Source organism: Lutjanus erythropterus, unplaced genomic scaffold, assembly GCF_056507025.1.
Source record: "Lutjanus erythropterus isolate fLutEry1 unplaced genomic scaffold, fLutEry1.hap2 Scaffold_180, whole genome shotgun sequence".
Taxonomy (NCBI): Eukaryota; Metazoa; Chordata; class Actinopteri; order Lutjaniformes; family Lutjanidae; genus Lutjanus; species Lutjanus erythropterus.
This window is the reverse complement of record NW_028146657.1, coordinates 124,964-140,088: the sequence shown is the minus strand read 5'-3', so window position 1 is coordinate 140,088 and position 15,125 is coordinate 124,964. Positions and strand designations below refer to the sequence as shown.

The 15,125-nt window shown below is 39.2% G+C and overlaps 1 protein-coding gene across 1 annotated transcript; it reads right to left on the bottom strand.

Moving 5' to 3' along the window:
• Positions 1-4,636: 4,636 nt before the first annotated feature.
• Positions 4,637-14,329, bottom strand: LOC146304015 (uncharacterized). Its single transcript, XM_084714304.1, has 5 exons — positions 14,015-14,329; positions 7,504-12,214; positions 6,291-6,441; positions 5,978-6,153; positions 4,637-5,886 (listed from the first exon to the last, which is right to left on the bottom strand). Exons 1-3 carry the CDS (start codon positions 14,327-14,329, stop codon positions 6,434-6,436), a joined length of 5,034 nt encoding a protein of 1,677 aa, XP_084570430.1. The 3' UTR covers positions 4,637-5,886; positions 5,978-6,153; positions 6,291-6,433.
• Positions 14,330-15,125: the final 796 nt, after the last annotated feature.

Here is a 15,125-nt window from a genome sequence, read left to right as displayed (position 1 = left end):
GGATTAGCAAAGCGGTATTTGAACATATTTTCTATCAGCAGTAAAGTGTAAATATTAAAGTTAACAGCATGCGCGTCTCGAGTTTGGCGCACACATGTCCCCACAGTCACAGAATACCTTTCATCAACGTTTAACAGCCGTGCGCGCATGTGTGTCTTTTAAGATAAACTCACTAATAAAGAAAAATAATTGATTTTGTGATTATAAAGGTTAATAAATCTAAACAGACCTGTAAAGTGGGCAGGGGATGGAATGTCAGATCATCTAGTCCAGATGTGTCACCATGATAACTGGAGCAGCTGTAGTGTTTGTGTCTGCGTGCTTGGCAAAATCACACAGAATCTTCTGACGCTCATTTCCGAGCATTGCAGAATACCCATCTGCTGCAACATGCAGGAAGTTTCGGCGTGGGTCAAACCGCTGTTGAACAACTGTTTGATTAAAATAGTGTGTGTTTCCCAGGTCCGTGTACCTTTTGATAGTTTGATATTTCGTTTTCAAAATAAAACGGATTTACGGAAATACGGCCGTTTTCCCGTTATTCCCTTTTGAGACACAAAACCAAATAACGGAAGTGCTTTCCCGTTTTCTCTTTCAAAACCAAATTACGGAAAAACCAAATTGAAAAAAACGGCCCAATTTTGATTTCTGCCAATTCATTTTTTTTCCTATTCTTTTTGATATAACCGTGACAACGACGGACCGGAAGTGGAAGTTAAGTGCAACAACTTCAGAATAAAACTTTAGCGTGCTAATCGCTAACTTCTTATATTATAGCCTGTCTTTCTACACCATATGGTTCACATCTGTTTTATTTCTGTGAAAGTATAAGAGCTGGTTGTTTGGAAGAATGTGGTCGATTCAATGGAAAGCTGCAAGGAATGCAAATTGTGTTTTTGGCGATAATTTTATCCGACTGCTTGTCATTTCTCCCGGCTTTGCACCGGGCGTCATTGGTTGCCATAACAACGGTGGCGGAGACTCCTTTCCCGAGTCAAAATCCTTGAGGCAAACTGGCCGTGACGAGTTCTGTATTTTAACTGCTACACTACTCAGCCTTTATAACCAATGTAAACTGTAATGTGACCTCAATTTAACTGACAGTAAACGTGTATTCCAAAAATGTACAGCCCGGACCTATTTCACCGACGGACAGCCACCACCAATGGCAACTATAAACTCATTAATTTTACCCTGGCATCTTTATTTGACGCGGTTGATTGATGCTGGTTCAAAGAAAACGTAGTAGAACTCCTAGACTTATGTGTATTAAATTATAATCATTCATTTATCAATCATACGATAGGATACATGTGACGTCAATACCTTGGCGCCAGCGCTGGACACAACAGCGCCACCCCGAGTGTCTACAACGCCTGTGTTACCTGTTGTCTTCTGTCTGTGCTGATTGTGACCACAAGGAGTGAAAAAGCCATGTTGATTTAATTCAACAAAATGTGTCTACCAACAAGAATAAACAATGAGGAATTTTTAATTAATAAGGAATATTAATTATTATAATTATTATAATTATTATTATTATTATTATTATTATTATTATTATTAGTAGTAGTAGTAGTAGTAGTAGTAGTAGTATGAAACATGACTGTCAAACAGTTGAATGGAAGTAGATCAGCAGGTTAATGTAGCTCTATACCTGTAACTGTGGTAGCTATGTGACTGACAATTTGAAGAATCTAAACACATAGCTGATTTTAAAACAGGAGTACAGACAGTCTTAAAATTACTTAAATGTAGAATTACAGGGTTTGACATGTTAACTCTTTACTGAATGTTAGGGTGTGTTTACGGTAACTGTAATCTCCAGCGATCCTGACATGGGCCCAACAATGGCATTGTTTATTCTTGTTGGTAGACACATTTTGTTGAATTAAATCAACATGGCTTTTCCACTCCTCGTGGTCACAGTCAGCACAGACAGTCTGGTGCGTGTGTATGTGTTGTGAAATCTTTCAGACAGGTGTCGGGGTCCCAGTTCAGTCAGAGTTTATTAAAATATCATGCAGTGTTGAAGCAGTGGACTTTTGTCACAGTTTGAGTTTGATTAGTAAATGTACTACATTGAATGTCATGAGTAACCATTCATCATTGACAGATTAAAATCCCAAATGTGATGATTTTACATAAAGACCTTGGTTGGTAGCTAGGTGACATAACAGAGAACGATGCTAGAAAGATTTCTCCCTCACAACAAGGAAAAGGCTCATCATTGTACTTGCTACAAATGAAGCTGATCTGTTGACATGAAAAGGTAGACAGAAGAACTACACAATCCCCATTGGTGCTGATTTTGGATGATGTTTTGTTGTGTATTCTGGGGTTGTCTTGTCACATTGTCATCACATAGACCAAGACCAAATGTATGTGCTGTTGTGTATGGTGGGCCCTGATGAAACTGATGGTATAATGTATTTGTGACACTGGATTTGTCATGTTTCATAGATCATCACAGTGACTCTGCTGCATCTTGTTTTTGTATGGTGTCCCTGGGCCAAGCAAGCTCTCCCGACAGTAGAAGAAAACATGGGAGGAGGAGGTTTTTGGAAGAGAGACCTTGTGCTTCATTCAAGCACGGGTCTTCAGACAACAGTCAGGCCGTCATCACCAGGACAGTCTGTGAGTCCACATGTCCATTGTGGCCCCCATGCTCAACTGACACAAGTATGGTTCTCAAGATAGTATTAGGCATAGCATGGGCTTGACAGTTGTGTTGTGTCTTAGCTAATGTGTCCGCACATGCACATGCACACAGACACACACACACAGACACACAGACACACACGGACACGCACATGCACACGCACACACACACAATTTAGCATTATATGTTTTGGCCAATTGACAATCCCAAATATAGGAATGTAACAGTTTTAGTTGTCATCATTTACTCCACCTAGCAGATGTAAGGTGTTATCAATAGAAGATCATAGTTGTAGTCAAACTGCATCAGTGTTCAGTCATCACAATATAAAGTAGTCAATAGTATTTGACTGTTCAAAAATGGGTGTGAAAGACCTAATTTGCCATTTTGACAAGTATGAAGATGGTGACAAATGTGTGGAAAGTTAAGACATAGAGTATGTTACTCTGTGAAAAACAGACATAATAATGTCCTGAGTAAGTGTAGATGCATAAGTTACTGGTCAGTTTGGGTTTTTTTTCTGTTTTGTTTTTTTGGGAGTATACAAGCAAGTTCCTTTATAAAATGTGTAATTCTACCACCATTTATGGCAACATGGTGGGAGCTGTAGTCTGTTCTGAGCTACATGCCATCTGTCATTGTAAAGGAGTCATTTTACTATCTTATCTTTTCACAACAAATGTTGTCTAATGGTTGTTTATAGTAATTAATTGATTTATGCCTTATGTATTTTTCAGATGTGATGGGTAGAGGAGGACATCTTGCTGTGTCTGGAATTCCTGCTGCTGTGTGCCAGTGTTGGAGAACTTTTGTAGAGAAGATGGCTGGCATCTGGCTGAATCGACCATTGTCTGTCTGTCTGTACAGTACTACAGCCTGATCGAAGCATCATTATCTCTTGTCAATTAGCCTTTGAACCCAAGGGTAGAGAGTGTTTTTTGTATTTAGTTGGTTGTTTTGGAATTAGGTTAGAATGTTCTATAGTCACAAACTAATTGCCATGAATCCTATGTATGCAGCCTCATTATATACAATGTACATATGGGTTAACCTTCTTTGGAGTTCATTAGCAAAATAAATTATTCTTTTGATAGCATGAACATGTGTGGGATTGCTCCTTTTGTTATTTGACTCAATCAGTGTTACATGATGATATTGTGAGACATAAATACTATTATAAATCTGCTATATAGATACACACACACATTCACGTCTTGTGTACAGTTTACCCAGGGAGAGAGAGTGAGAGTTTTTAGTGTTGTTTAGCTGTTAGAAAAACCATTTCATAGTTTGACCTGTGTATATGCACATCTTCAGAAATGGTCCCAAGGCTCTGGACTTAGTAAATTAAACAATGTAATTACGCTATTTCCAGTGCTACTGTTGTTGGTCACTCATTTAAACTATAATTTCTGATATCAAAGTCATAGCAGGCATACATCAGTCAAACTACTTTTTTTTTGTAGTAACACAGAACTGTCACAAGAGGGTGATCGGCACATGCGAGCAACCTGTTGACGGCCAAATATCATAGCAAAAGCCTCTGGCAGGAAATAAATGAACCCGGTGTTTATTTTCTGAACTCACATGCTTGATGCAGGAAATTAAACCAAAGTTCCACAACATGTCTCAGTAGATTGTAGTCTATCCATGAATCATTTTAGTTGTTGTTTTATTTTCTGACATTATCCCATGTGTATTTAATTTCTTGCATAAAAAGATGGGCCAGCGGAGAAATCTGGGAACCACTTTTTTGCTTTCACACAAGTCAATTGTACAGCTCTGCAGTCTTTTGGAAATGGTCCAAAATTTTTAACTTCATAGATTAAACACTACAAACATGCTATTTTTTAATGCTAATGTTGTGGATAATTTATTTAATCCTAATATCTGACATTTTACTCATAGCAGATATTTGCATCCATATGTCAGTCAAACTACTTTTGTAGTAACACAAAATTGACACAAGGGGGCAATTGCAAAATTTGAGCTAGATCTCATTGTTGTTACTCAATATTTTCCTGGCCACATTTTACAGTAAAAGCCTGACAGGAAATGAATTGCTTTGGGTTCTGAGTGAAATCTGTTTTCTAAATTTGCAGAGGGTGTCTGATGAACAATGAATACAGGGACTCCATTTTGTTTTAACTACTTGTATTAACAGTTTCACACTGTAACTGAAATACATCCCATGTGAAAATATGGCAGTGTCAGTCATATGAGAAAAAAAAGTAATGTATTTTTTCAATGGAATGAGCTATATGAATATGAAATAATTAATACTTTTCTTATTATTAAAAGCATGAATTAGCACTATATTTGAAAAGTCATGAGTGTACATCCACATCAAGGCAACACAGCATTTCCACACCATTGCAATACATGTCTTTGTTTGGACAATGAATTACATGTAATGTCTTGTAATATCAAAGTAAACACCAAATATCGAAAACAGACATAATGTTGGTATATTGTTAAAAAAGAAAATGAAATAATAAAAACTTGATCACAAAAAAGAAAGAAAGCAGTCATCATTATAATATCAATAAAAAAGAACCTTTTGCAAATATACCAAAATACGCATATTGTTGTTTGTGTGTGTCCTTAAGCATGAACATATATGGTTACTTGACAGATGTTATATATATATATATATATATATATATATATATATATACACACATATATATATATACATATGAATACAACCTGGCGTATCCAAATTTTCCCCTTACAAAATTCAGTGTTCAAATAAAACATTCAAGATGTTGTATATCATGAGTCTATGTCCCAAAAAAGTGCTATTTATTTAGTAAATACAAAGTCTTTCAGCCAAACAGTTGCCTCCTGGTCTGCTGTGTGGAGGGTGGCCAGTTCTCAACTCAGTTGTTGGAGAGGGCAGGCTTCATGTCCACATGGTGTATGACATGGACCAAACAGGGGCACAATGTTGCTGAGGTTTGTAGTGCGGAGGTTGAAATATCCCATTTTGCACCAGCAAGCTTGCTGAGCAAGTTGTTACAAGAGTTCACCTTGGTTGCCGTTACTTTTAAATGATTCTTGAAGGAAAGGGTCCTGTCAAGGGTCACGTCAGTGCTGAATATATGATATTTGATTATTTTGAGCACGGACATGGTAGACCACACTAGACAACGTAATCATGAGTCCCTTTGTCTTTGCCCACAGTCCTGATGTTGCACATCATAATACTGGCTTGGGAAAGTCTGAAAGAAAACAGAAAACATTTGTAGAATTAGTAATTATGGCACATCTATGGGCAAGGTTGGTAAACAGGTTAACTGAGTCATGGCCTACCTTTTCCTGATTGAAGAAGCAATCCAGTAGTTTTACCAGGGCAAAATCCTGCATGTTGATTATTGTAGTGCAACGGGAGAATGGAAGTGCCCCAAGTAACGAGGAGGGCTTTCTGTACATAGTTGACGGTCTGCCCAAGGGAGTTCCAGATGAATTTGGAGATGATGTCTGGGCTCCTAATAAATACAGACATGGCTATAATTTATGGAAACAATTTGAGGTAGATATAGGACATAGGATTAGGAATTGTAAGTGACATATTTAGCATGAAAAGCATGTGAATGTGATCAGTGTGTTAAAATGAGTTACTTACCTTTTTATGTGGCCTTGAACTTGTGATTGAAGGTATTCTGGACAACTTTAGCTTCATATGAGTCTTTGGATTAGGATGTGGTGTTCAAACAGGTGTAGGTTCCACAGCTTTTGATGGGGAATATTGGATGCTTCTCCACAGGTTCAGGTTTCTGTAAGAAAATAATTGTAATGAGGAGATATTTTGAGTCATATGTCATGATATAAAAGAGAAGGCAAAGCAGGTACAGAAAGAAAGAAAGAATGAATGATTGTTTTTGCATGAAACAAGTTAACTGTACTATATGAATTAACAGCCAGTCATACAAATAAGAAAGACATGATAAGTCAAATGATGGAGGTTTACCTGTTGAAGGAGAAGTAGTCTAGTTGCTGGATTGATATGGGATGCTGCCTCAGTGTGATAGTTCAGGACGTGTATGTATGCGTGCGTGTGTGTCTGTGTGTGTGTGTGTGTGTGTGTGCTTGTGTGTGTGGTAAGCTTCCTCAAATATGAAAATGACAATAACAAGGGTAATATTAACAGTGGTGGAAAGAAAGGCTATAGAAAGTGCATTATGTTCCCGGGCATGGTAGGTGTCATATACTCGAAGCATCAGCAGTCTCGGATGTACAGGTGATCAGTTAAATTGATTTTGTCATTTGGTATTAAAACATGTACACATCAGTGTGTATTTCATTGCTGAGCATGTCTGCATTGGCATAATGGGAGACTCTATTTATCTTTAATTTGGATCCCCGCTAGCTCCAACAAAGTGGTCGCTAGTCTTTATGGGGTCCATTGGAGTCTCCCAAGGTATTTTCTTTTCAGCAGACTAATGCTCAATTTCTCCATCAAAAAATTAATATATAGTTTTTGATGCAAGAAAGAGAATAATACATAAAAGACAATCCCATTTTAAAAACATAGTATAATCTGTCCTAAAAATAAATTATGTTGAAATTATTTACAAAATGCATGTGCAAACTTGTGACAGACTTAGAGACAGATGAAAATGATAATGGCAACATTCAATAATGTGTACTACGAAGATAAATCTACAGAACTGCAATACGTACCATTTCATGATAGCTGTAATAAATTGGCAGCACATCCACAAGTATGTTAGCACCATCTTTCACATAAACATGATCAATTAAAGTGCCTTTGTCAGTTGTTGCTGTTTGTACATACTGGGTGTAATTTTGTACAGTGAAAAATCTCACCAGCTTACCGTTATCCAGTGCATTTTCATTAAAGTCTCCCATAATGATTTTCATGCCAGGGCATTGATCAATGAGGTCAATCAGTTGTTTTAGATGTTGACAAAAGATGGCAACAGGGTAACTCGCAGGTCTGTAAACAACAGCAGCAGTCAAGTTAATGCTCTTCACTTGAAATATCAGACATTCAATATTGTAGCATTTTGTAGGCCATATTTGAACATCTTTTGTCACTGAATGATATATTCCAACTCCACCATGAGAGTCTTGTTTCAAGTGTTGCAACTGTGTATGAGTGCTGTCATAACTTTGACCTCGAGAAACGTGTGTGAACTGGAAGCCTGTAAGACAAGGCTGCTGTGGTGGGTCATCAACTCCTAACCATGTCTCTGTAAGGCAAATGCAATCAGCATTATTCATTAGAGTGTTAGTTTCAACATCTGGAAAGTGAGCTTTAAGACTTTGAGTGTTGTGCAATATGATGGTGAAAGCAGATCGTGAGGTGTTGGTGGAAGAGAGAGGTGGTATAAATGGCTGCATTTTGCCAGTTGCTTCTGATACTTTTGCATTGCAATAAATGGCAGATTCTTTAAAGTCCTCAATTGTTAAGCCACTTAGACTTGTGACACGACTTAGAGCGACATATGCTTGTCCAGAGGAAAAAATCTTTTTGAGAGACACAACAACTCTGTCAATGGTTAAGCCTTGTACTTTGTGGATAGTGCATGCCCATGCCAACCTTATTGGATATTGTCTGCGTAAGCCTCCGTTACGGGTAACATGTTCTTCCTCAGGTTCTAGGATGGTTATCGTTCTCCCTTCAGGGTCAATGGTGCGTGTTTTTGCCCGCTGTTTTTGACCAACCCTGGGGTCATCAAATGCCACGTGGATGGAAGTTGGGAAATTTTGCTCATTGTCTTCACTATCTTGATTGGCATTCACCATTTTTGCAATAGTTCCAAAAGCACCGTTTACGAGTCCATCAGACACATCGATGTTTTTCAGCAACATGATACGAGCTCCTATTCCTACATGGATGTATTTCTGGAGACAAGTATTATAAACCTTGTGATGATGGCCATCCTTTATCTGAAGTCTTCCTGTCTCAGCATTTCTCTCATAATCACGTGCTTTTATGGTGACAGACTCTGGACAGGTCACATTTAAGCGTTTCAGGTTATAATCATCAACCTCTTTATTTGTAGCATAAATGTGCAATGCGTCGTTGTCTTCTCCAGTTTCACAACTTTTAAGCATTTCAACATCAGGGTCTCGAAGAGGTGTGTCCTTTGCACGAGTGCGTATGCGATTCAAGGCATGAGCAAAGTCTGAGTCCTTTTGCCTGACTACTTGAGTCAGCTCAGCAATATGGAATTCATCCTCCCATAGGTTTATGTACTTGAAGTCATTGTACAAAGCAGAACCTTTCACTGGGGGCAACTGATAAAAGTCTCCGACTGCAAGAATACACACCTTAGCAAATGCGGTGTTGTCACCTGGTTGCTTGATTTGTCTCAATCTTCCATGTACATATGTTAAAAGTCTGTGGTCAACCATAGATATTTCATCGATGATCAATATTTCAAGGTTTCCTAGTTTTGCACGCAAAGAGTTTATTTTTTCTTCTGTCAAGTTTTTGATGGGTAGGGACAGGTCTGTTCCGATTGAAAATGTATTATGTATAGTATTTGCATTTATGTTGTAGGCAGCTACACCCGTCGGGGCTGTTAGTACAACAGTAGTGGCATCTGGTTGATCAGGATGGAGTCTTTTGAGAATTTTAGTTGACTCATAATAAATAGCCTTGATCAAATGGCTTTTGCCTGTTCCTGCTCCACCGGTAATGAATACTTTTAGGGGCTGAGGATTCTCACCATTGACTTTCTGCAAACACCACTGTCGAACTTTGTAGAAAACTGCAGACTGCTCCTCATTCAAAGATCGTAACAACTGTAAAGCATCAGCTCTTGTCATTTGAGTTCCATTAGCTTCTACTGTGTAAACAGATTGTTTATTTGGCTGTAGATCTGGGATGTTATCATTACTGCACTGTTCATCATTTGTGTCACTGGTGTCTTCCTCTGTTAATTTTTGACATTCCAGTCTTTCAAGCTCAGCTTGTGGGCAAATCTGTGACCACGCATCTTCCAGTTCCCCATTTTCTTTCAACATCTTTTCCGCTTCATCTATTTGGTCAGCTTCTTTCTCAAACAGAGCACGGTTTCTACCCACTATAGATTTGACATTCTCCAATGTGTCGTTCTCATTGTTCACAGCACCATGGTCATAAAAGTCTTTGTATGTTTCAAACTGTGCAGGTTTCAGTTGGCAGTCCAAATAATGGGGCAAAAATAGTTGCAGTATGCTGTGGTGGTAGGCTTCAGATTGCTTCAGTGGTGACAATCTTGGATAACGGATCACAGCAGGTTTCTCTTCATTTGTTCTTTTGGTAACAAAGCCAAACTTATTTTTCAACTGGATCACATTACTATTATCACCTTTGGGGATCTGTGATTTAGGAAGAGCTCTGTACTCTGAGGCAAATGTTGCAAGGCACATGTTTAGAAATGGTGGCGTGTCTGGTCTGTTTTTGTATCGGTCCACAATGTTTTTCATCCATAAATGCTGGTCGTCAGTCTGACTGTTATCATTTTGCTGTTTAAGTTGACTCAACGGTACACTCATTCTAACAGGATGTTCACCAGTTGGTATGAACTGTGTGCCACGTGAACAGTGTTTGAGTGGTAGGCCCGTTAATCTGTAACAACATTCTTGTGCTGAAACTTGTCGGCTTTGCAAGAAAACTGTGCCAATTTTTTTCATTGACTCCTTGGCCTCTAAATTTCCATTCATGGCCTCCTTTTGAGCCTGATCAAGCAGCAGTCCCATTTCTCGTTCACTTTTGAGGGCATATGAAATAATGTACACGACACATGAATATGCATCAACAACAAACTGAATGTCCATGTTTGCTCGCCAGCAGCGAAGTAGATCAGGATTGTACTGGTTTAGCCAAACATCTTGTGGTTTCCGTTGTAGTACGATGCTCGTCCTTTTGGTAAGCTGACAATTTGCTTTCTGAAACAATTCTTGTGATATGCCAAAATATTCAAAAAATTGCTCAGCAGAGTGGAACTTTTGTCTTTGTTCACAGTTTGAGAGTACAGTTTTCATTTGTTCAAACAGTTTCTCCACGCTTTCATTTTCCATGACAACTGGGCGGAAAAGAATTTCCCCTTCACGTGTTTCAGAGCCAGTCTCTTGTTGTTCCTTAAATTCTGCATCAACACCTGGTCTGGTGATAAATGTGCGCTCTGAGACAGGTCTTGGAAAGTTGAATCTGCAATGTATTTCTCCTTTCTTCTTCTTTGCATTGTTTTTGTCACAAGATTTTGCATGGTATTCACTATGTTTCTGCACATCAATTAAATCCAACAGGTCCGGATCAGATGGCATTTGACACGTGACATATTTATCACAGAACTCTACAACTTCTGCATCAGAGTCTTTGTCTATTTTTGGAGCTTTGTCAACCCAAAATACCGCGTGTATGTGGGGCGAGCCACGCATCTGAAACTCCACTCGATAAAAGTAGTCTGTGATCTTGCCTATTGGTGCTGCAGGGCTCTGGATAACATCTCTTAGGAAGCAATGCCATCGGTAGTCAAACATCCTGGCTGCAGTTACTGGATTGTGTTTTAATAATGCGCATTTGTCTAGCCATGAAAGGTCTTCCAGGTTCACTTGTTTACGTTCTTGCCTTAGCATAGCATTCAGCATTTCAGGCCATCTCATGTCAGCAGAGCTAAATGAACAGAACCATGTAGGAATACCAAGCTGTCTTATCATTGCAAACACATCTTTCTGTGCTGCTTGCCAAAATGGAGGTGTTCCTCTGATAGGCCTGAGAAATTTGTAACCCTCATCAAAGTGCAGAATTTTTTTCAAAGATTCCAGGTCTGTAAGCATGTCTGTGGTAACCTTTTCCTTCAAACCTTTATCTGTTCCTTTTCTCATTGCTATTGACACATTTGACAGTATTTGATTCAGTTCTGACATATATTGAGCATAGAATAAATAGTCAGTGTTTTGAGCAAAACGGCCATCTGCATTAAGTATGCGTTGATTGAAATATTTGCATAGTGTTATTCTTTCTGGCCGCTCATCGTGAAAAGTAGGTGCTCCTTTGGGAAATAAGACTGGGAAACATTTGGGTTCATTTGTGCCATCAGACAACAGTCTAATTGGAGAATTCTCTTCTGCTGGGGCAATGGATAAAATGCCATCAAAATGCTGATCTAGTATCTCTTGACCCAAATCCACAGGTTGCAAACAAGAGGATGCAAACATCCCATGCTGGTCTTTAATGTGTGAAAAATCTTGTATTTCTGGTGCATCATCATCTTCAACTTTTTCATTACTTTCAGTCATCTCATCTTCAATTGTTTCATTCTCTGTTTCCTCTAATGTGTTGATCCAGTTTGGGTTGATACTCACATCCTTGTACCATGTATTGTTGAGTATTAGATAATTCAGACCACTTTTGATTTTTGCAGTATCCACATGCATGTCTTGATAGTGTCCTTTGTAGGTCAATTTACGTTTCAGTTTCATCCTCACCAATTTATCCTCACTTTCATCCCTTGGCAAGATGCTGGTCACGTGCGACAGATTGGATGGCACACACACAGTTGGTCCTTGCACAGAGTTCTGGCCTCCCTTCTTCAATGGTATGAATCGGACAAAGGGAATGTGCAGAGAAATGAGGTGTTGTTCCAACTCATTGAGACATTCTAGCTCAGGTGGAATGGGTTTCAAATGCAAGTTGTTAGCAACACTCTGGGCAGGCACTTTGCCCTTGAGAAGATGCCTATCACATGTATGACAGATCCACAATTTGGAAAAAGCCTCATCTTGAAAACTGCAAGTTTTTCCACATAATTTATCACATACATGCAAATATGTACTTGTTATACATTTATCAGCAAGTGCATTGCCATCAGAACCCACAGCAGAATATTTGTTTTTCATACAGCCTTTGACTTGGTACCTGAAGAGAAGTCTGTGGCAACAACAGCAGACATATTCGGGGCCATTCTTTACTGTTTTATGGAAATCCTCTATGACACAAGTAATGTCAAATTTCCTGTCCTTTTGCTTTTGAACACTGGCACGTTTTTTACTTTTAATTGCATCTCTGAATTTTTCATCAGTGTGATACTTCTGCATTGTTGCCTCACATAATCGTTTCTTCAGATCTGGTGTATTTGCATATCTGTTTTTACTCTGGTCACGAACACTTTGCTGAAACACATGGTCAGAAGCATATTTTTTCTTGCTGTGGTCACGAACACTTTGCTGAAACACATCGTCAGAAGCATATCTTTTCTTACTACGCTCACAAGTATGGTGTTTATACTCCAAGTCTGTATAGTACTTTTTGTGACTTGCATTCCTAGTGGAATTTCTGTATTGCTCATTTGTTGCATATTTTTTTCTTTCTCTTTCTAGATGATTAGCTTTTCTTGTGACATACATTGCTTTTCTCTTCTTTGAAATCTCCTCTTTGTTCGCTGCATAGGTTTCCTCCAAAGCCTTCAACTTCCTCTTTCTTGACCAACGATCTGCATGATATAGTTCTTTCTTTGTATTTCCATCTGAACTTTGTTCATCTTGACCGCCCTGTTTGTCAAATGAGGCACATATGGAGTCATTGTGTGCATCCTTTACACATGTCACAACATCATAATGATTCCCATCCTTGTGATTCAGGTAAATGGCCTCAGCACTTCTGTTTCCTGCTTGATGGTTACCTGCTATGTGAATGCATGGGTAATGATTCCATCTGTCTGCATTAAATGTGTATATGTCAACCTGCAGTAGGTTAGCAGCTGCCCAGATTTCAATCTCAGTGGCAAACATACCTGAGCATTTCATGTTTGAACTGTTAAGATGATCTGGAATAGAGGAACGGCCAGCTCTCAAGTACTTGTGGAATTCTGCTGCATTTGTTTCCAGGTGCTGAACGATTACCCGGCGCAATTTCATGTGTCCATTCTCACTTCCTGAAATGGCATAGGATAAAGCTCGAAAGAAACAATTGCCATCACCTGCAATTGATTTAGTTTCACAGACTCTTCCCATAGCTGGCATTTCCTGAGGTGGCAGCTGCTTTGTATTCTCACTTCTCACACCCATCTGTGAACAAAGTCTTCCTTTTGTCACTGCACTCAGTGGCTTGTATGGAAATGACATCTTGGATACATTTGTTATCTCAACATCTGTATTTGTATCAGTGTCATTGCCATGTGATGTGTTCATAGCACTTACTGGTTGTGGGCTGTTTGCAATTATCTGCACATCAGAATTAGTTACTTCAAAGGAATCTCTCTTGTTTTTGGTTATATGTTCATACAAGGAGTTGGTGCATGTAGCTGGTGTCTTACCGGTATGTTCTCCCTTCAACACAGCACTGTAAAGTGGTCTCTGTATTTGGCTTTTGTTGACATTGCTGTCTGTTACATTGTCTTCCTTGGTGGTTGGCATGTCGCAATGTTGCACCTTGTCGCCAGTGATTCTCACTGTGACTCCTCTGACCTCAAATGGCATGTCTTCAAATGTGCGGAAATAAGGAACCAGTTGTCGGGCCAGCTTCTCCAGGTGCTCATACAGCGCTCTGTAGTCGGAGTGATAAACAACCACAGCTTTACCTGTCTTTCCATCCACGTGACCTTGACTGTTGCGTTTGTGAGGATCAAATACAGCAAAATGGCCGCACTGCTTGACAACCACACATGTGTTACTACCAAAAGTGACAAAGCAGGCATCATGATCCATCAGTGCTCTTTGGATTGCTATGTCCAATGGTACATTAATATCTCTCATATCTGAATCATCAGGCTCATCAAAAACACCAACCGCACCACTGAAAGCTGGACCCCAATTTATTGAGAAGTGTGCATCTTTCATTACATATGCATTTGGTAACTCATCAAGAAGCAGATATCCACTTTTCCCACTTATTTGACCACCATCTTTAAGAGTAGTGTACAACTTGTTGCCTTCTTTAAGAACAGTGTCAACATCATTACTCTTCCTGTCATTACTCCAGGTTGTTATGCTTTTCAACTCATTCATCATCACTGCTGCTAAACTGTTAGCTACACACTGTTTACCTGCATTATCCCCAAATTGGTAGTGGAGCTGTGAGAATGACCCTTGTACAAAAAACTTTACAGGTGCTTGGGTCATACTGGTTTCAGCAGGAGCACTTTCATCAGGATGGTTTTCTGCAAGCTTGGATTCAGCAGGAGGCGCCTCAACAGCTTCGGTCATGGTGGCAGGGACATGCATTTCAACACACTGCTTATGGACAGGAATATCAGACATGTGATTATTCTGTTCAGGAACATTGCCAGAGTTGGGCAGAGATTGAGCAGAGGGAGGCAGAGAGTGATCAGAGACAGGCAGAGGTTGTTCAGAGGTTTTCAGAGGTTTTTCAGGGGTTTTTTCAGAGGTTTTTTCAGAGGTTTTTTCAGAGTTTTTCATTGTTTCATCAGAGTTTTGCGCTTTTTCAGCATATTTCAGAGTTTTGTCAGAGTTTTGCGCTTTTTCAGCATATTTCAGAGTATTC

Bases quoted from the DNA above. Each gene is read 5' to 3' on its own strand.
- LOC146304015 (XM_084714304.1), bottom strand. From the start codon at position 14,329: ATGGATCATGATGCCTGCTTTGTCACTTTTGGTAGTAACACATGTGTG. The intron at 12,215-14,014 runs GTAACAGACAGC...ATACCATTGAAG, and splicing joins CAACCACCAAGGAAGACAAT to AAGGGAGGCCAGAACTCTGT.